At 40.7% G+C, this 22,574-nt stretch overlaps 1 protein-coding gene across 4 annotated transcripts in view; it reads right to left on the reverse strand.

The window, feature by feature from the left end:
* Spata7 (spermatogenesis associated 7) overlaps nt 1-21,153 on the reverse strand; it is a 29,123-nt gene extending 7,970 nt beyond the window's left edge. The window contains exons 1-6 of one of the 4 annotated variants that reach the window (XM_070028409.1): nt 20,985-21,133; nt 16,421-16,495; nt 13,730-13,825; nt 10,665-10,712; nt 7,379-7,512; nt 1,145-1,605 (exon numbers count right to left, since the gene is read on the reverse strand). In XM_070028409.1, the coding sequence (XP_069884510.1) occupies nt 1,145-1,605; nt 7,379-7,512; nt 10,665-10,712; nt 13,730-13,825; nt 16,421-16,495; nt 20,985-21,003 (833 nt within the window). In that variant the 5' untranslated portion in view covers nt 21,004-21,133. Of the gene's footprint in view, nt 1-1,144; nt 1,606-7,378; nt 7,513-10,664; nt 10,713-13,729; nt 13,826-16,420; nt 16,496-16,857; nt 17,029-20,984 lie in introns of those variants that run through there. The other 3 variants (XM_070028397.1, XM_070028387.1, XM_070028407.1) reach the window with 3 other exon arrangements.
* Between the last annotated feature and the right edge of the window lie 1,421 nt (nt 21,154-22,574).

The following is a 22,574-nucleotide window of genomic DNA, read 5'->3' on the forward strand; positions in this document are numbered from 1 at the left end:
CAACACTGGGATAACAAATTTCAATAATAAAAACAAACCCAAAGGAATGCGATCCATCTAGCCTCATAAAATGTGTTATATCCTAATTAGATAACCAGGAAATAGTAGATATGGTTTAGATTAAAAAGACCTCTTTTTCCATTTTTTGAATAGTAACTAGACACCAGTTAAATGAAATGGGACTATTACCTTTGTGGCACTGATAAATAAATATAATCATACAGGGATATGTTTATATCCTCTTTTTTTCCTCTCACTTGACAAGTTCACTATGTTGTAGCTCCAATTCCTTAAGTTAAATATACATGGATTCATCTGTTATTACTGTATCTCTTATCTACACTGAAAGAATAGTTTTATTTCCTAAATTCACTAAAATCCAGGACCTGATCAATCACTGATGTAACTGTGATCCTCAGATCTCAGCCTCCTGAGTAGCTAGGATTATAGGTGTGAGCCACTGGAGCCTGACTCTCTACTGTTATTAACATGAATAAATGTGCTTGCTTACACAAGTGCTCTCTGAAGTCATATACTGAGGATTCTTGGAAAGTGTATTTAAAAATATAGAAAAGCCGGGTGCTAGTGACTCACGCCTGTAAGCCTAGCTACTTAGGAGGCTCAGACCTGAGGATTGCGGTTCAAAGCCAGCCCAGGCAGGAAAGTTCGTGAGACTTTTATCTCCAATAAACCACTCAGAAAACCAGAAGTAGTGCTGTGACTCATGTGACTCATGTGACTCAAGGCATTAGCCTTGAGCTGAAGAGCTGAGGGACAGTGCCCAGGCCCAGAGTTCAGGCCCCATACTGACAAAAAAAAAAAAAAAATCTATCTATCTATCTATCTATCTATCTATCTATCTATCTATCTATCTATCTATCTATGTATATATATACTATATATATATAGGACATATCTATATCTATATATGTTTTTAGACCCATACTTGAAACATCACAAGAGACAAGTTTAATAGCTATTTTCAACAATGATTGATAGTGCTAATGAAATACAGAATAGGAAAAGTCCTGTTAACTTCATTCCAATCAAAAGCAAAAGCACCATTGTACCTAGGAATCAAGGAATATGGCTCATTAACTTACTTTAATTTCCTGAGCTTACTGTTGGTGGTTGTTTATCATACCTGCTTAATTCAGTCTGAGTTTCAGCCTCCGTCCTTTGATCTGAACATTCCTTTTGTCGTTTGGCAGGTGTATAATATCGATACTGTGATAGGAAAGATTTTGCATCTGTTTTTAAAGTGCGTGGAGTGAATGGCAACTCTTTGTTAGAAAAGAGGTCAGAATGTTTTTCCAATAGATCCCCACTGGGTGCTTTTGAAATGACTAGCTGAAATCTGTGGGCATTTGGGAATGTGTTCCTGGGCCTTCTGCCATTCATGGTTCCATAGCGTGATTTCCTGGGGGCTGCGGGGAGATAATCCAGGCTGGGTGGACAGGAGCTGGAGTTCTTCTCATCACCAATCATGAAGACTTTATCTGATTTAGGTAGATGGAGGTGCAGTGTTTCTGGAGAAGGTACTACTGACTTCTCAAATTCATTTACTTCTAATAGCACATCCTGGTATTGCGGTTCTCCTGAGGGCTAAGAACATTTGATTTGATAGTTATCAGTTGTATTAAAGATTCACATAATTACAGCTCCCTAAATTAATTAAGATGTGTAATTAATTTAATCTTTTTGTGTGTGTGTGTGTCGGTTGTGGGCCTGAACTCTGAGCCTGGGCACTGTCCCTCAGTTTTTCAGCTCAAGGCTAGTGCTCTACCACTTGAGCCACAGTGCCACTTCTGGCTTTTTCTGTGTATGTTTTGCTGAGGAACCGAACCCAGGGCCTCATGCATGCCAGGCAAGCACTCTACCACTGAGCCACCTTTCCAGCCCAATTCATTTAATCTTTACACAAATTCCTGAGTGGTAGAACTACTGTTGCCTTTTTATGGTGGGGGGAGGGGAGGAAAAGCTGAACCCAAACCTTGTGCATGTGAGGTTACCGGAGTATGCCGTTCTACCTGAGTTACATCTGGGTCCTACCCTTAAGACTGAGGTACAGGGTCTCACAGATTCAAATAGAATCCGAGCCTTTGCCCTTTACCATTACATATCTACTGTTAAAACTCATTTGAAAATCATGTAAGTTTTAGCGCTTCTTTTGTGGTACTGGGATTTGGAATCAGGACTTCTCTATTCCTGTGTGTGTGTGTCCTGTGTTTTGTTGGTTATTTATTAATTTAATTTCTCTGTGTGTGTGTGCCAGTCCTGAGGCTTGAACTCAAGACTTAGGTGCTATTCCTTGAGCTTCTTTTTTTCAAGGCTAGTGCTTTACCACTTTGAGCCACAGCTCCACTTCCAGGTTTTTGTTTTTTTTTTGTTTTGTTTTTTGGTAGTTTAGTAAAGATAAGAATCTCACAGACTTTCCTTCAGGGGCTAGCTTTGAACTGTGATCCTCAGATCTCAGCCTCCTAAGTAGCTAGAATTACAGGTATGAGCCAGCAGTGCCTGGCTTACTAGTTATTTTTGAAATAAGGTCTTGGTTTTTTGCCTAGGAGTGTGCCTGGACTATAATCTACCTATTTTAGGCTTTCCATGGTTGCTGGGATGACAGGATCTTGCCAGAACATCCAGTTTCCCTCCATTAAGATGAAATCTCAGAGCGGCTGGGACCTCACACAGTAATCATAGTTACTCAGATCAGAGGATCAAGGTTCAAAACCAGCCCAGACAAGCAAGTCTGTGAAACTCATTTCCAATTAACTATCAAAAAGCCAGACATGATTGTATGGCTCAAGGGTAGAGTGACAAACTTGAGCAGAAAAGACAAGACAGAGCTTGAGGCCTTGAGTTCAAGCTCCAGTGCTGTAACAAAAGAAAACAAAATAAAAGATGATGTCTCACAGACTTGTTAGCAGTAGTTGTAGTTATCTGTAGTTAGTAGTTGCTTGTAATAGTAGTTTTTCCCTAAAATAAAATGCCAAACAGAGTCTCTTTAAAGACATAGCTTGGTGGTAGTGTGCTTGCCTAGCATGCACAAAGTTGTGGGTTCCATCCCCAATGCTGCAAAAATAAAAAATGCATAATATATAATCATAAAATGAAAATATACTTGTGAGTCAAACATGAATGCCCAGATTCCCAGATGGTAAATTACAGCACAGAGCCCATAGCAGATTTATTCTGAAGCAAGCAGCTCTATTTCTGCAGCTTTTATCTACACACTAGCCTGGGGAGTTCTTAATCATATTCACTGCTTCCCCGATGACTCCCAAGCCTATTTACAGCCCAGATCTCTCTCCTGACACAGATGTCTATATCCAACTATCTATTCAATGTACTAGATGTTCTAGAGACATCCTGAAGCAATCATACCCAAACAAGCTCATACTTTGAATTACTCTCTTCCCTGAAGAAAAGCTCACTTCATCCTGTTACTCTCATTTCCTTGAGTGTCATCATCCTAGATGCCCAAGCAGAAACCCAAGAACCCTCTTTGTTCCTCTTAAGCCAGTCACCAAGTCTGAGGGATAAATATTTCTCTTTCTCTCCCCCTCTCTCCCTCTTCATCTTTCTCACCCTCTCTCTAGGTGGTACTGGGGTTTGAACAGGGGTGTCCTTCTTGCTGAGCAGACGCTCTACAACTTGGGCCATACCCAATATCTTCTGGCTCATTGAGAAGGAATCTCACAGACATTTCTGTCTTGGCTGGCTTTGAACCAAGTAGGAAGGATTATAGGAATGAGCTATCAGCTCGTAGTTAGTATTTCTTACATGTATCCCTGTGCTCTCTATACTGCCTTGGATTGGGTCATAAGTCCTTTCCAGATTGCTGCAAGTGTCTCACAGGTCATGTGCCATTCAGTGTAACCTTTGTTAAATCGATAATGATATAAGCTCCCCAATCAAAATCCACACTTCCTCCATATTTCTCAGATTCACTAGTATGGACAAATAGTCATTTTTCTCTGCACACTGATAAATCCCATTTTCATTTGCAATGGAGAGATCTGGAGTTAAAGTATAGCATTTAGTACCTGGTAAGTGGAGCAGTGGTAGGCTCACCACACACAAGATGAGAATTAGGGGCAGAAAACAGAACATTTACTTATAGTTTCCATAGCTGGACCACAGATGTGTTCTATCACATCTGGTTTGTTTGTTAAAAATGGGGTCTCACTAACTTTTCTTTTTGTTGGTTGTGAGGCTTGAACTCTGGACCAGGGTACTGCCCCTTAGCTCTTTAGTTCAAGGTGGGTGCTCTACCATTTGAGCCACAGTGCTACTTCCAGTTTTCTGGTGGCTAATTGGAGATGAGAGTCTCATGGACTTTTCTGCCTGGGCTGGCTTTGAACCTTGATCCTTAGATCTCAGCCTCCTGAGGAACTAGGATTACGGGTGTGATCCACCGGCCCCAGCTCACTAACCTTTTGTCTGGTGGGCTGGCCTCAAACTATGATCTTCTCAGCTCTGCCTCCAGAGGAGCTGAGATTATAGGAGTGTACCATCACCCATGGACATTTAAAAGAAAAAAAGTTTTTTTGAGATGGGGACTATGTTGCTCAGGCTCGCCTGAACTCCATGCTAGCTGAGATTACATACATGAACCACAATGCCTGGGCTCTGCTGTGGTATGGTTCTCTATCAGATATATGCTAAAACTGTGAGAAGGCTGGATAGCATTAGGGGAAAAAGGCAAACTGCACAGTTGCTGGTGACTGACTGAAAAACTGTATTAGAGCAGGACATCACGGTGATCACTCCCTCCCCCACAACTGGCCAAACAGGACTGTTAGGTATTCCTTGCTTCACAACTGGCCAATCACAATGATTGTTAGGTTAATCCTTGCTTCATTTTAGTAGCATCTATCATTGACCCATCAGTAGCCTTGCCAAACTGCCTATTCTCATTAGACATCTGACTTAGGGAACAACAGAAAATCCCATCTAAGGACAGAAAAGTGGAGGAAACTCTGTTTAGTGACATTCCTGGTCCTTTCATGGAATTCCACATCTTTCCCTGCAAAACTCAAGAATAAGTTTCTCTCCAATTGAAGTTTGTTCTTAAGATAAGTTATCTAAAATTCCAGAGATGCCATTCTCTCAAGAGGCACACTCTCCCTTGAGTGTGTACTTTTACTCTGTTTTTGTTTTTTTGTTTTTATCATGAGGCTTGAACTCTGGGCCTGGACACTGTCCCTCAGCTCTTCAGCTCAAGGCTAGCGCTCTACCACTTGAGCCACAGTGCCACTTCTAGCTTCTGTTTATGTGGTGCTGCGGAATCGAACCCAGGGCCTCATGCATGTAAGGCAAGCACTCTTCCACTGAGCCACCTTCCCAGCTGTACTTTTACTCTGTAATAAAACTTCCAATTTCTGTTTCATCTCTGAATTCCTCTTCAATTCTTTCAAGAACTGAGAAACATTGGGTGGAAGGTTATATCTAGTCTGAGACCTCCCAGCATTTCCCACTGACCACAAAATGCTGACCAAAATAATCTGGGATGGAGACAGTCAGTGGGGACTCAGATGAAATGAGATTGATCCTGTAAGCATGGTCATACCTGGGTGACAGGAATGTGGGATCGTGCAGATTCATTATATAATTCTAATGTTGTAGATGCTGAGGTTTCTTTCTTTTTTTTTTTTTTTTTTTTGTTGGTTGTGGGCCTTGAACTCTGGACCTAGGTACTGTCCTGCAGCTATGCTCTTCAGCTCAAGGCTAGTGCTCTACAAGTTGAGCCACAGTGCCACTTCTGGCTTTTTCTGCTTATGTGGTGCTGAGGAATTGAACCCAGGGCCTCATGCATGCAAGGCAAGCACTCTACCACTGAGCCACTTCCCAGCCCCGCTGAGGTTTCTAAAACTAAACATTTTTAATGTTAGTGGGCTCAGGTGGTAAGAGTGTCAGCCTTAAACAGAACAAAAATTTTTTAATGTTGAGGTACTGTCAAATCAAAGAGAAATTATTTCAAACTTTCATAAGCTAGATACAAAAAAAGAGGAATCAGTGCTCAATTTATGATGTTAACCTAACCAGACATAGGGAAGTATATAAAGCAGATGGCAGAGCAGTGATATTCAGATGCTGAAATCTGAATGTTAGCAACTTAATGCAGCAATGTATAATGTTATACATCATGATGGAATTTTGTTTATACTAAGGATATAAAGTCAGTTTAAGATTAGAAAGTTTTGAAATTCACCACATTAGTGGACTAAAAGAGGAAATGATATCATTCTGAGATGTAAAAAAGATTAGATAAAATTATCCATTCATAAAGGGGTAGAAAAAAATCCTCTTAGCAGAGCTGGTATAGAAAAGAAGATTTTTAATCAGATATTAAAGAGAATCACAGAGGAGGCTGAGATCTGAGGATCACAGTTCAAAGCCAGACCAGGCAGGAAAGTCCATGAGACTTTTATCTCCAATACACCACCAGGAAACTAGAAGTGGTGCTGTAGCTCACGTGGTAGAGTGCTAGCCTTGAGATAAAGAGCTGAGGGACAGTGTCCAGGCCCAGAGTTCAAGCCCCAGGACCACCACCACCACCACCAACAACAAAAGAATCACAGAAAACCTACAGCCCAAGTCATCAAATTACAGTCTGTATGCTAAATATGATCCAGTCTTTTTTAGTTAATAAAGACTTATTATACATGGACAAGCCTATTTGGTATTGTCTTTTTCGGCTTTCTGGTGACAAAACAGTTGTGACAGAGACTGTGTGGTATGAAAACCTGAAATACTAACCATCTAGCTCTTTTTGTTTTTCCCCTGCCAGTACTGAGCTAAGAGCTCAGGGCCTCCAGTTCTTGCTTGGCTTTTTCACTCTAGGCTGGCACTCTATCACTGGAGCCACACCTCAAGCTTTTCTAGTGGTTAATTGGAAATAAAAATTTTCTCAGGCTGGGCGTTGGTGGCTCATGCCTATCTATAATCCTAGCTATTCAGGAGGCTGAGATCTGAGGATCATGGTTCAGATTCTGCCCAGGCAGGAAAGGCCATGAGACTCTTATCTCCAATAAACCCTCAGAAAACTGGAAGTGGTGCTGTGGTAGATCACTAGTCTTGAGCAGAAACTGCTGAGGAACAGTGCCCAGGCCCAGCGTTCAAGCCAAATGATTGATAAAAAAAACTAAAACACAAACAAAAACAAAAAAAACCCTCAGATTTGTCTGCCCTGGTTAGCTTCCAATCATGATCCTTAGATCTCAGCCTCCTAAGTAGTACCTCTGATCATCTTGTTCTTAGTGGTACAGGTCTGTTGACCCTAAGTAACTACAAAATGCTGCCCCAAACTCATGTCATACGACTAATGAAGCACCTTAGAAATATTTGCTTTTAAATAGTAAAAACACAACCTTACCTTCTGAAGGGTGTTAAAAAATGACTTGGCATTAATTTTAGAATGGGTTTGCATTGCAGTTTTAGCTAATTTTAACTCTTTTTCCCAACGTGCTAATTCCTTTTTGAGTTTCTCTCTTCGTTGTTGGTCTGCATCTAAGGGGGAAAACAGATCTTTTAAAATATGTAAGAAAAAAAGGAAGATTTAAGTTTTTGGTCTTGTTAGACTAATAAAATGGAATATTTTTTTCTTGCTAAAAATGTTTACTCCATGCTAGCTAAATAAAACCAGTAATTTTTTCTGTACAGAGCTTTAAACATGTACTTTATGGAAATCCTAACTGGATTAACTACAGCATACAAATAGTGTGAGAAACTAGACAAGTCTCAGGGCAAGGTATAGATCCTGGCAGGTATTTATAGAGAAACAGAGGCGGAGATGCTCAGTCATGCTGTGTGACTGTGTAACTAAAATGCAGATTTTTCCAAGTGAAGTAGTGTCAATAGCTGTGTATGCTATTAAAACACTGACCTGTACATGACTTAAAAAAATGTCATTTTAGGGCCTGGAAGTTGGCTCAGTGGTAGAGTGCTTGCCTTGCATGCATGAGGCCCTGAGTTCGATTCCTTAGCACCACATAAGCAAAAAAAAGCCAGAAGAGGTGCCATGGCTCAAGTGTTAGGGCGCTAGCCTTGAGCTGAAGAGCTGAGGGACAGCGCCCAGGCCCAGAGTTCAGCCTCCACGACTGACCAAAAAAAAAAAAAAAAAGTCATTTTAGAGCTGGGCTTCAGTGGCTTATGTCTGTAATCCTAGCTACTCAGGAGGCTGAGATCTGAGGATTACAGTTCAAAGCCAGCCCAGGCAGAAAAGTCTCTGTGAGACTCTTATCTCCAATAAACCACTGGAAAACCAGAAATGGTGCTATGGCTCAAGTGATAGAGCACTTGCCTTGAGCTGAAGAGCTGAGGGACAGCGCCAGGCCCAGAGTTCAAGCCCCACGACCGACAAAAAAAAAAAAAAAAAAAGTCATTTTACAGCTAGGCACGGTGATTCTCTCTCTCCTGTAGTCCTCGCTACCAGTGAAAGGGCCAGGTTGTTACTTGACCCAGGAGTTCAAGACCAGCCTGGGCAATATGAGATCATGTCTCAAAAAATAAACATATCAAACCACATCATAAATAAAACAAAAAATCCACTTTTTTTTTCTTTTTTGTTGGTTATGGGGCTTGAACTCTGGGCCTGGATGCTGTCCCTCAGCTCTTCAGCTCAAGGAGAGTACTCTACCACTTGAGCCACAGTGCTACTTCTGGTTTTCTGAGTGGTTTATTGGAGATAAAAGTCTCATGGACTTTCCTGCCCAGACTGGCTTTGAACCATGATCCACAGAGCTCAGCCTCCTGAATAGCTAGGATTACAAGTGTGAGCCACCGGTGCCCAGCTGAAAAATCCAGTTTTACACTTTAAAAACCCATCCTCCTTCCCCTTTCCTTCATTTCCCCCCACTTTTTTTCCTATTTCCTTTCCCCTTCCTTTTCCTTTTTCCTTCCTTTTTTCTTTCTTCATGACAGTCTCTTTATGTAGCCCAGGCTATATACCTCAAAATCAACAATCTTCCTGCCTTAGCCTCCAGAGTGCTGGGATTAAAGGCACACGCCACCAAATCCAGTCTGAATAACATTTTCAATCATGGCACCAGGCTCCTATTTCTCTAACATACTAATTTGAAAATAGAAAGAGGAAAATGTCATCACACTTAAGTGTGCTTTAAGTCAAGTCAACTTGTCATCAGAGATTAACCATTGTATGCAAAATAAAAATGGTGAAATGAAAGCTAGCCAAACTCCAGAATTAAATACAAGGCTGCTTATGAGTTTTTGTAGATAGATAAATAGACACACACACACACTATATATGTGTGTATATATATATATACATATATATACACACATATACACACACACACACACACACACACACACACACACACACACACACACACACACACACACACACACACACACACACACACACACATGTTACATCACAGGGCTTTAACTCAGGGCCTGGCTACTACTCTACCACTTTGAGCCACAGCACACTTCTAGTTCCTGAGGTTAATTGGAGATGAGTATCTCATGGACTCTCCTGTCTGGGCTGGCTTTGAACCATGATCCTCAGATCTCAGTCTCCTAAATAGCTAGGATTATAGGTGTGAGCCACTGGCACCCAGCTCAAATTAAAAATTTAGCCTTTTTGTGCTGGCACTGGGACTTGAACTCAGGACCTGGGTGCTGTCCCTGAACTCATCTGCTCAAGGCTCTACCATTTGTGCCACAGCTCTACTTCCAGCTTTTTGTGGTTAATTAGGGATAAGAGTCTTATGGACTTTTTGTGCCCAGGCTGACTTTGAATCATTATCTTTAAATTACAGCCTCCTGTGTAGCTAGGATTACAGGTGTGAGCCATCAGTGTCAGGCCTATTATTCTACTTTTTTTTTTTTTCTTCTGCTGGTCCTGGGGCTTGAACTCAGGGCCTGGGCACCCTCCCTGTCACTTTTTTTTGCTCAAGACTGGTGTTCTACTACTTGAGCCACAGTGCCATTCAGGACTAACATTCTTTTTGATAGACTCTATCCCAATGTAAGGACAAAGTAGTTTCAGGTTTTAATCACCCCAATTTGAAACACAATTCCTGCTAAAGCTTTCTGCAAAAAGTTTATGGAAAAATAAAGGTAATTTATATGTAAAATTATTTTTGAAAAGATAATAAGCATGGTAAAGAACATGTTAATCTTTCATTTAAAATGTACTCTGAAGTAGTAGAGTACTTTCCTTGCCTGTATAAGACCTAGGTTTGATCCCCAGTGTGGCAAAGGGAAAAATATAGACTGAAATACCACATTTAGCCTTTTTCATCCTCAAATATTTCTTAGAGGATGCAATAGGAATATTATAGCAAATAATGATGTTTGTGGAACAAATTAATTAGAATATTCTTAGCTAAGCGTGTCAACTAGTATGATGATCCCAGACACTGTCACAAAAAACCTTCTGATTCCTTTGCTCTGGCTGCAATGCCTACCATCACCAGAGCGTTGGGAACAACTGTAAAGAGAACATGGAGAAACTGACACTCTAATTCACAGGAGTATGAATGTGAAATGACCTTGTCACTTTAGAATCTAAACGCTTGAACAGTTTGTTTTCAGTATTGTGTTTTTAAAGTTAAACAGTTAGGGTAACAAATTTTATGTGATGTTTATTTTACCATGATTTTTTAAAAAGGTAGTGTGTAAAAATGACTTACATTTGATGCTGGTATTTACACTTATTGGAACTGAGCAGTCCACTGCAGCTGTAAGAAAAAAAATGATTGTCTCAAAATACTGTTCATATTTATAAATGAAAACAAATACTTTAAGTATGGAAATCACAATAAGTTTTATTACTTGAGTTTTGTTCTGAATTTCACTGTACTTATGGAGATGAAAAATAAACTATCTTTAATAAAACTACACTGGTTGGAATTAACAGCTCTCCAGATAATGTAGAAGAAAATATTAGAGAACTTAACATAGTAATATAAACTATTCAAAATGAAATAGAAGAAACAAAGACTGAAAAAATAAATGTTTCAAAATTGACTTGATACTGCCTTTCTCATGTACCTTGACAAGAAACTGGAGTTAAAATAAGTTTGATAAAATACAGAGCAAGGTAGAGGACTTATATTACCTGACTTACATTTACTATAATGCCATGGTAACAAAGACACTGTAGTAAACATAAAGACAGGCACGTAGATGAACAGGTCCAAAGACTAAGTAAAAACAAGACCCACACATATGGCCCAAATGACTTTCCAAAAGTGCCAAGGTAATTCAAGAGGGAAAGGAGAATTTCTAAATCATATGGTACTGGAAAATTTGAATATGATTGGGAAAACAGTGACATTTCAATCATATTATATAGTGGGACATATATGTAAGATTTAAAAGTACAAAACATCCAGAATGAAATAAGTTTAGAAAAACCTTAGTGACTTAAATTAGACCAAGAATTCAATAGAGCATACAAACTATAAATCCTGAAAACTGAATTTGATTTCACATTTTTAACATCATATTATTTTTTCTTTTGAAAATTTTAATTATTTAAAAATGTAAGCATCATAAAATATAAACCACAAGTTTAAAATTTTAGTTCTGCAAATAAGAAACATGACTCATTGGGAGATGTAGGTAGGTACATTGTGCCACTCTGAGCTACATAGAAGGACCCTGCCTAAAAAAAATAATAAAGAAGAACATTTAAAAATTAAGTGAAATCAGCAAAAAATTAGTGAAATTCAAAAAAGCCTCATAGTTATTAGTATTTATAATATTAATTTCCTTGTTTTAATAATTATATTAAGATTTTAGAAGGCATTAGGGAAAAGGTATCTAATAACTACACCATTTATTTTTTAATCTTGCTGTTACTAACATTTATTCCAGAATTTTTTTTTTTTTTTTTGTCGGCCGTGGCGCTTGAACACTGGGCCTGGGCGCTGTCCCTCAGCTCTTCAGCTCAAGGCGAGCACTCTACCACTTGAGCTACAGCACCACTTCTGGTTTTCTGGTGGTTTATTGGAGATAGGAGTCTCACAGTCTTTCCTGCCCGGGTTGGCTTTGAACCGTGATCCTCAGATTTCAGCCTCCTGAGTAGCTAGGATTACAGGCGTGAGCCACCAGCGCCCGGCTATTCCAGAATATTTTTAAAAGAAAATATGAGGTGTAGCTTAAATGTAGAAAGTTTGTTTCATAGCTATGAGACCCTGAGTTTACTCTACAATACTATGAGGAAAAAGAACTAGTCACAGGCTGGGGATAAATACCTATAACATATATAGCAAATACAAGACCTGCATTTAATATGTAAAGAACTCATAACTTACTACTACAGAAACAAACAACCTGTTTTAAAAAGTGGACAAAAGACTTAAACAGAAGACAAATGGCAAATAAGAAAGGCTGCATCATTGGGCATCAGGACCTCTGGAAGCTCAAACAATGAAGACCTACTATAACAGGTCCACTGCCATGGCTAACAAGGACCACCACCAACAGATGCTGGTGAAGATGGGGAAGCAATGGGAATACAAAGCAAGACAGGAATCTGGAAAATAATTGGGCATTTTCTTTTAAGGTTAAATATACACTTGCCATATTACCTCACAGTTCCACTTGAGCAAATACAGAAACACATGTTCACAGGTTATCTGTGGATGTTTATAACAGCATTACTCCCAGTATCCAAAGGTGATCCCAAACAATCCAGTATTCACCAGTCGGTGAATCAATAAACAGATGATGTCAGGTTTATTAAATGTGATACTACTTTGTAGTAAAAGGAAGACATACTGATAAACATGACAACATGTGTTAGTCTCAAAGGTATTATGCTGATTGAAAGAAGTGAAGATGAAATTACAGAAAAGGTAAAACTGTAGTAACAGTGAAGATTAGTGGCTGTGGGGGATTTGAGGGAGAGGGACTGACTGCAAAAGGTAAGAAGTTCTGGGGCTGATTTTTCTGAAAAAGAGTCAGAGAGCAAGGGCTTTGGGCTTTGCATGGTGCCACAGTTTGAAACAGCAGTCAGCTCTGCTTGTTAGTTCAAAAGTGGCCACAGGTACGTAAAACAACATGCATGGTGGTGCCTATGAACAGTTATGTATCAATTTCATATTACTTTCATATGTCACAAACTATTGTTTTTTTATCTTTTAGCCTTTAAAATATAAACATTATTCTTAGTTCATACTGAACATAACAGGTGGCAGGAGAATGATTCCAGTTTGATAGTATAATTATAGTAGTGATTATAAACTTACATGTTTTTCAGAATTGTTAATTGAATATGCACTTATATTTAGACCAGAAACTCAAAAATAAAAATAGTAGCCAGTATCTTCTTTGTGTAACTTTCATAGCAGATTTGAAAACAAAAAAGTGATTACAAACATTAAATTCAATAGCCAGCTAGGTGTGGTGGTATATATTTATAATCTCACCACCCAGGAGGCTGAGGCAAGAGGATTGCAAGTTTGAGGCCCACCTGGGCTTCAAGGAAAAATTATAAATAGAAAGGAAAAAAAGCAGTATCTAACAACAAGATAATAATTCAAACACATAAAATGAAATAGCCTAGGTATTATGTAGATTTTAAACATAGTGAAAAACAAACAAAAGATCCTGGTGTTCTACAAAGTCAATAGTTGGTATCCTACTATATCAGACACAAATCCTTCTATAAAATAATTTTTGCCAAAGATTTATTCTGGGGGGGCGGGGTGTCAAATTGGGCACAGAAAGTTTACATATGAACTTTTACCTTTGGCTGAAAGGATTTTATTATAGTGAACAGCCATGTGATTCTTGACCAGCTGGAGAGTGGTTAGTCTGAGAGAAGAGGAGTCAGTGCAAAAAGCTAAAAATTAAAACACATTTAATCATTATATATTTAAAATGAATACATTAATCATCATAAGATAACTTACTTTTTACAAAATGCTGTGAATTAAACCACAGCGATACTGAAACTCTGCTGTGTTGAAGCTGAGTACATCCTAGCCTGAATCTTGCACTGCTAACACTGATGAGCTATGATTACGTAACGTTCAAAGCCTTGCAAGGCCTGAGTGTTTGTCATCATAAGATAACTTACTTTTTACAAAATGCTGTGAATTAAACCACAGCGATACTGAAACTCTGCCGTGTTGAAGCTGAGTACATCCTAGCCTGAATCTTGCACTGCTAACACTGATGAGCTATGATTACGTAACGTTCAAAGCCTTGCAAGGCCTGAGTGTTTGAGATTCTAGAAGCAACCTATTATACACCTTAAAATTTCTTTCTTTTTAATATATCTTAACCTCATAACTAAAGATTTTTAGCTACTTGCTTAACATGTTAATCCCCCAACAATCCACAGAAATTGGGAAATCTAACAAATCTAATGCCACAATACCTTATACAAAGATTCCATTTTGAGAGCAAATTTCTGGTTTTGCAACTGAAAACAATATCTACAAATCTGCTTAGTAGAGCCCTTTAAATGTAGTAAGCCTATTTTAATATAAGTACCATTACATTAAAATCCCGTAACATGAAACTTTTAGACCTTCAAACTGTTGAAAGAAAAATCTTAGAAATCGTTAACCATTTACATAACAAATATAAAAATGTAGATATAATTTTTTGTATGGCTGGGGATCAAACCCAGTGACTTGCACATACTAGACAACAGACATACTTTCTTTGAATATGGAAAACATTTTTTGAGAATATATGCATATAGTCGTTATAAAGTCAATAGCTAAAACAGCATGTAGAGATAGAAATAATTTTGTGAATTTTCTATACTGAGCCTTAAGTCTCCTCTTCCAAATATATAACTCTACTACTTTTTAAATAATTTCTTCCAGGGAACGTCTTTTTTTTTGCCAGTCATGGGCCTGGGCGCTGTCCCTCAGCTCTTTAGCTCAAGGCAAGTGCTCTACCACTTGAGCCATAGAGCCACTTCTGGTTTTCTGGTTGCTTATTGGAGATAAGAGTCTCACAGACTTTTCTGTCTCGGCTGGCTTTCAACCGCAATCCCCAGATCTCAGCCTCCTAAATACTAGGATTACAGGTGTAAGCCACTAGCATCTGGCTTTTTTGTTTCTGTTTTTCCTTTTTCAGGACCTCCACATGTTTACTCACTTGCTCAGCTGGTACTATACCACTTGAGTCATGCCTCCAGTCCCTTCCAGAGAAACTCTATGCATAATATAAGCATAGACAATAATTGTGAGCTTTATTATCATTAAAAGTACTTTTTGAGTACCACTTGCCAAGCATTGCTCCAAGCTTTTTAAATGTAAAAGCTCTTTTTATTTATTTATTTAGTTTTTGTTGGTTGTGGGGCTTGAACTCTGGGCACTTGTGCTCTACCACTTGAGCCACAGTGCCACTTCCGTTTTCTGAGTGGTTTATTGGAGATAAGAATCTCAGGGATATTTCTGCCCAGGCTGGCTTTGGACTATGATCCTCAGATCTCAGCCTCCTGAGTAGCTAGGATTACAGGCATGAGCCACAGGCGCCCGCCTAAGGCTTATAACTTTTAAGTTATAACTACAAAAATTTAAAGAGAACAGTACAGTTTCACTTTGAAGGCTCTAAAATACTTATCTATCACAGGACCTAGAAATCCAGTAGGAAAGAGGTCTACAATACTTTCTCAGGATAAATTCAAGTTCTCTCTTTCTCTACACGCTTTTCCTTTCCAGGACTGTGTTTGCCACATGAAACCTTCCATCTTAACAAGGTAGGCATGTTTTTGGTTTGTTTTGTTGGTCATGGGACTTGAACTCTAGGCCTGAACGCTGTCCCTCAGCATTTCAGCTCAAGGCACACAAGGCGAGCGCTCTGCCACTTGAGCTACTGCACCACTTCCGGTTTTCTGGTGGTTTACTGGAGATAAGAGTTTCACATGGGGTTGGGAAGGTGGCTCAATGGTAGAGCGCTTGCCTTGCATGCATGAAGCCCTGGGTTCAATTCCTCAGCACCACATAAGCAAAAAGAAAAAAGCTGGAAGTGGCGCTATGGCTCAAGTGGTAGAGCGCTAGCCTAGAGCTGAGGGACAGCGCCCAGGCCCAGAGTTCAGGCCCCACAACTGGACCAAAAAAAAAAAAAAAAAAGAGTTTCACAGGCTTTCTTGCCTGGGCTGGCTTTGAACCACAATCCTCAGATCTCAGCCTCCTGAGTAGCTAGGATTATAGGTGTGAGCCACCGCACCTGGCTGGTAGGCATGTTTTGTCAGGGTTGTTGATGGTAAAGCAGATTACAGACTACAGACTCTACCTGTGCAGGAAGCTGGAGGCAGTAAGTCAACAATATCCTGAACTCTTAAATTTCTCTAAACAATTCTTTTGATATTTGATAATGTTAAGTCCAAATAACCATTAAATAATTATGTCCTACAGTTGCCAATAAAGGAAACAAAAAATCTTTCACCAGCTAGAAGTTTAAGTACAGAACTTACCATTACTTTTGGTGCTCAAGTGTCCTTTAAATACACATGGTGGGCAATATCTGGGAAGGACAGGGGTTGTTCTGACTTTTAACAATAAAACCCAAAAACAAGAATTAGGAAAATGAAATACAAAACCAATACAAAAGATTTAAAGAACAAGAAATTTGTCTTTAAATAGTCATCAAAAATATTATTCAATTATTTTACTAGCCAGCAATAATATATAGGAATATTCAGTGGTAATGAATTGAAGTTTTCTGTTTTAATGAAAAAGTTATTTTAAAACATCTCATATTCAGACTTTGGCTAAAATGATAAATACATCAGTTGTATCACTTTATATATACTGGTTTTGTTAATACATTTTTTTTCTTTTCTTTTTTGTTGGCTGTGGGGCTTTAACTCAGGGCCTGGCTTTTGCTCAAGGCTACTGCTCTATCACTTACAGTTTTTTGGTGGTTAATTGGAGATAAGAGTCTCATGGACTTTCCTGGCTTTCAGCTCAGATCTCGGCCTCCTGAGTAGTTAGGATCACAGGCATGAGCCACCAGCTCCCAGCTTTTCTTTTTTGGTGGAATCTTGTCATCTTGCTGTGTTGCCCACGTTAGTCTTGAATGCCTAACTAAACATCCTACATTTAAAAAGAACTCTAGTAATAGAAAACTATTTCCTCTAAAAGAACCCAATCTGTTAGACTACAAAGGATGCTGGAAAATTGCAAATAGAACTGATCATAATTTCTTTCTCCAAAGAGTGATAGAATTAATTACAATATTCAAAATAGCGCTAAAGTTACAGAAAATTATCATAAAAAGCATAAATATTGCGCTAGCAAGACCTTTTTGTCTGTGCATATGGCAGTGGGGGTGTATGCCAAGGATCAAATGTTATACCAAGGAAGGGCCAAGTGCTCTATCTCCAGTGGTAAAATAGCTGCAAGTTTGCTATAAGACAGGCTGTTAATAGCTATAAAGGTGTTGAAAGGATACATACAAAGTCTCATAGAGATGTGGAAAAAGTGGAAGACTGAAAACAAAAAAAGACAAGAGCAGTAGAATCCAATTATAGAAATGAGGAAGTAAAAGTGTTGCTCAGGTGGTACAGCACCAGCCTTGAGTGAAAGAGCCAAGCAAGAGTGCCAGGCTTGCTAGGTGCTGGTGACTCATGCTTATAATCCTAGCTACTCAAGAGGCTGAGATTTGAGGATCCTGGTTTGAAGCCAGTGCTGGCAGGAATGTCTGTGAGACTTCGATCTCCAATTAACTACAAAAAAAACAAACATGGAGCTGTGGTTCAAGTGGTAGAGCACTAGACTTGAACAAAAAAGTTCAAGCCTCAGGACTGGCAAAAAAAAAAAAAAAAGTAAAAAACAAAAAATAGTACCTGGCTGAGTTCAAGCCCACGTACTGGCACAAAATCTTGGCCCAGGTGGCTGAAGTAGAGCTGAGCCCACTGAGTATAGAACCCAGTTCTGGTAAGCAGTGATGACTGAATCAGCAATGACTTGGTGAATGATCCATGTCCAGCCAATGATGTAATCCTGGCATGTTTGTTGGACTGATTAGGAGAGATGCTCTTTGTGCTGAGCTTGCTATGCTCAGTGCAGGATGTAAGTAAGCCTGGCATTGCTGCTGGCCATCTTGTACCTGTCTGAGAATGAAGCCTGCTCAGAAGAAGGCACAGAAGATTTCTGGTAACTGAGTTCTTGCAGCCAGCTATGTTTGAAGCTCTACCCTCCCTAAACTTTCCCCCCCCCCTTTTTTTTTTTTTGCCAGACCTGGACTCAAATTCAGTACTTGATACTTTGCTTATTGGCTGGCATTCTACCAGCTGAGCTACACTCCAATTCCTTAACTTTTCTTTACATGAGCCAAAAAATTCCTATTTTATCTCAAACTAGTTTTAGTTGGATTTCTTCATTGTTAGTCAAAAATGTTAATTTATTGCATACTGTCAGGTACTGTTCTAATAGTTTATATACTGTGCTTATGTAGACTCATTTAACCCTTACAGTTCTGTAAGCACTTTCATTCTCTTCATTTTATAGATGAGGGTTAATAAAGCTCAAAGAAGTTAAACTTGTAACTTGTCAAGATTACATGATTATAGTGTTACAGATTTGAGATATGAACCTAGGTTAATCTGGTTCATGAACACTACCTTGACCAATTAAAAACTGTTCAGTACTTGAACCAGACTTAAAATTGATACAACCTAGAAGTTATCTAAGCTCTTAATTGTAATTTCATTTTAATACATGCAAATGTTTCACCCTAAGTGAAGAAAAGGAATATCTTAAAGTTAGAGAGGCTGAGTTAGTGATACTGTCTTGGATGGAACAAATCCTAACATCCTCTCCCCTTGCTTAATGTATAGTTACTATATCCTGATTGGACTCAGAATGATATAAAATAGCATGGAAAGGTCATCTCAAACTAAATGCCAGGAAAAAGAACACCATCCTTCAAATATGCATGGACTAAAAACATGTGCTTGAGATTGACTGTTTTGCCACGATAGTGAAATTATTCAGCATCGAGAGCAGCTTGTTTTCTCATACAATTTGTTTTTTGCAAAGATAATCAGAAGGGAAGGAATTCCATTGAGAAAAAGTGATTTCTGTAGCAAGTTCATTTTTTTTCTCTTCCTTTTCCCACTTGAAATGTTGGAATCAATATCTTACAGATTATCCAGTCCACTCCCAACTACTGTTTTACAGATAACAGGCCCAGGAAGAAAAGTAACTGGCTGAATATTAATACCAAACAAAAATTACAAACAAGAGCTGGGAAGGTGGCTCAGTGGTAGAGTGCTTGTCTTGCATGCATGAGGACCTGGGTTCGATTCCTCAGCGCCACATAAACAGAAAAAGCCAGAGGTGGCACTGTGGCTCAAGTGTTAGCCTTGAGCTGAAGAGCTGAGGGACAGTGCCCAGGCCCAGAGTTCAGGCCCCACGACCCGGGGGAAAAAAAATTACAAACAAGATCTCTTTCTCAGTCTGGTGCACTTGCTTTACTTTGTACGGTTTCCCTACAAAAGAATGTGATGACAGGAAAAAAATGACAAAAATATATATTTTTTTCTGGTCACGGGACTTAGGCACTGTTTCTGAGCTCTTTTTGCCTAGGCTAGTGCTTTACCACTTTGACTGTGCCACTTCAGATTTTCTGGTGGTTAACTGGAGTAAGAGTCGCGCAGACTTTTCCTCCCCAGACTGGTTTTGAACTGCGATCCTCAGATGTCAGCCTCCTAAGTAGCTAGGATATTGACTACCGGTTTTTGAGTGGTTAGTTGAAGAGTCTCACAAGGATTTTTCTGCCTGGACTGGCTTCAACCGAGATCCTCAGATTTCAGTCCCCTAAGTAGCTAGGATTATAGGTATGAGCCACCAGCACCTGGCTTTATTTCACATCTTGAAATAATAATCTTTCAACTTAAGGAATTTATTTTCTACCAAAGCATTTAAGCTTTGGCTGAGTTTATGCTTAACCTACAAATAAAATTTTATGTAAGAACTATTCCAAATATATGTCAAATAATGCATTTATTTAAAAAACTCAAAATCAATAATGAAGTTTGATGTTATTATGAATCATGTAATATCCAAAAAGTGAAATGAATTAAGTTGGATAAGTCATAAAAATACAAATCTTTTTGATATGTAACTTTAAATTAATAAATGCTAAGAACTTACTAAGTTTATTATTTTACTCATAGTCTTTCCCCTACCTCTACTATGTAACAGTAAAAGGTACTAGCTCTAGGGTTTTACATTTCTTACCAGGATTCAACGTCTTTTGCACCACTTACTGTGACCTTGGCCTGTACTGCATGATCTCATGGTTCATTCATTGCTAAATAAGGCCAATACCCATTTATCAATATTTTTTTCTGTATATCAAATGAGGTATTTTGGAAATAGTTCCCGTTACACAGCCAAGGTTTGCTGTTCGCAAATCCTGTAAATGTTCTGAAGACTATAAAAGCGTTTTGCTTTGCTTTTTCGAGACTACAGAGGTTGAGGACTCAGAGGACTCAGAGAGGTTGTCAGAGGACTCAGTTTACTGATTAAAATCTCCTACATTCAGACCAATGGTTATTATTTTAATCAATGCTTATATATTAAAGGCTCACACCACTCATTCAAAGCAAGACCTCATTCAAGTTCGCTAGCAGCTTGACTTAAAGGCAATTTAGACGTATCTTTACATAGATTAATTGGATGAGGGGGGAGGGTGTGTGCTGAGTCGATGTTATTATCATCGGGGGCTGGTGTGGGCCCCCAGAAGGGTGGGTTTCCAAAGACCAAGCTGGTTCCTCTGCTTGGGGGGTTCGGAGGACCCCCAAGTTCTCCAGAGAGGGGCTCCTGGTATCAGGGCGACGTCATGGGGGGGGGGACCCGCAGCCCTGCACGCAGGACCTCTCACAGCGCAAGACGTCGGGGCAGCCCCGGGCCTCAGGCCTCGGGCCTCGGGTCCCCAGGCCTCACCAGGGGCGACACGGGCTCCGGGGCGCGCGCGCGCGGGAGCCGAGCCTCGGGGCCCCACCGCTCCGACCCGAGGCTGCCCTTTACCTCTCCGGCTGCCGTCCATGCTTAGTCCTCTCGCAGCCACCGTGGGGACACGCTGGGTCCCCTCGGGTCCTTCCCCCGGCCGGGCCCTGCCCCTCCGCCCCCCCCTCGCAAAGGAGGGGTGGAAAGGAGGAGTCGGCGGCTGCCGGGGACACGGCCGCCCGGCTGGTTGCTAAGGGCGGGTTCCAGGGCGTAGGATTGTGACGTCGCGACGCACGCGTACGCTTCCAGGGCCACACCCCTCGGGGAGGGGAGGTCAGAGCGGCGATGCTTGTGCAGGGGGACAGCGCGCGGGCAGATGCCCCGGTGCCCGCTGGGATGGTTCCCCGGTGCCCGCTGGGAAGATGGCCTGTTTCCCCCCCCTCTGTGGCTCGGGGACGCCGCCGAGCGAACTCCTGTCAGACTCCAGGTCACCAGCCCCTGAGCGGGCCTTGTCCCTGCGGACACGCTTTCCTCTGACTAAAGCCCAGCAGGCCGGTGTAGCGCGAGGCCGGGCCAGAACCCGCTCACTTCAAGCCCTGCGTCGGCCTTTGGATGGGGAGGAGCGGCCGCTGCGCCTGGCCTCGCCTCGGAGCCTCCCAGCAGCTTCCCGAGCTGCCCGGCGGCCTCCCGGCTCCAAAGGCCTCGGTCCACTTCCTGCTGCCAGGGAGAGCTGCCCTGTGCTCAGGGGCGAGCTCTTCGCGGCTCTCTGCCATGTCGAATTCTGAATGCTTGGAGATAAGCTGGGACTCGGGCCGAGAACCTGCTGTCCTGTAGGACTTCACCTTTTAGGCCGATGTGCAATTCTGTGTGTGTGTGTGTGTAATTCTGTGTGTGTGTGTGTGTGTGTGTGTGTGTGTGTGTGTGTGTGTGTGTGTGTGTGTGTGTGTGTGTGTGTGTGTGTGTGTGTGTGTGTGTGTGTGTGGCAGCCCATTCACCCTACCCCTTGTCATGACTTAAAGCCTCTGCACTTGCCAAGAGTTGCCTGGGGAGTGGGGGAGGAGGGGAAGCACACCTGGATTGGAGTGAAGAGTACTGGTTTTGGAGACAGACGGGTAGGGCTTGCTTGTGTTTCCTGCTGCTTACCAGTCAGAGCTTTAAGTAGATTCAAAATCTCTCTGGACCTCTTTTCTCCAATGTAAGGGATGCCACTGATTTTGTAGTTATGGTCTGATAAGAGCAGTCAACGTAAGAAAGGAGGTGTCCTACAAGTATTCTCTTTTCTAAAACTCAGAGGAGCTGAGCATCAAGGGGTTCCGGTATAAGGGAGTAAGAAACCCTCTATCAAGGAAAGAGGAATAAACCAGATAGAGAGAAAAAAAAAAGTAGATTCAGAACTTAAGGAGTGGGGAAATAGATGTGATGGCCCTGTGGCTCCCAATACATTTTAGAGGATCCAGCTGAAGAGCTGAGGGATAGTACCCAGGCCCAGAGTTCAAGCCCCACAACCAACATCCCTCACCAAGACTACTGCTGTACCACTTTGAACCACAGTACCACTCTTGGTTTTCTGGTGGTTAATTGGAAATCAGAGTCTCATAGATTTTCCTGCCTGAGCTGGCTTTCAACTATGGTCCTAAGATCTCAGCCTCCTTAATAGCTAGGATTGCAGGC

Source organism: Dipodomys merriami, unplaced genomic scaffold (assembly GCF_024711535.1).
Source record: "Dipodomys merriami isolate MVZ:Mamm:240054 unplaced genomic scaffold, mDipMer1.0.p SCAF_1, whole genome shotgun sequence".
Classification (NCBI taxonomy): domain Eukaryota; kingdom Metazoa; phylum Chordata; class Mammalia; order Rodentia; family Heteromyidae; genus Dipodomys; species Dipodomys merriami.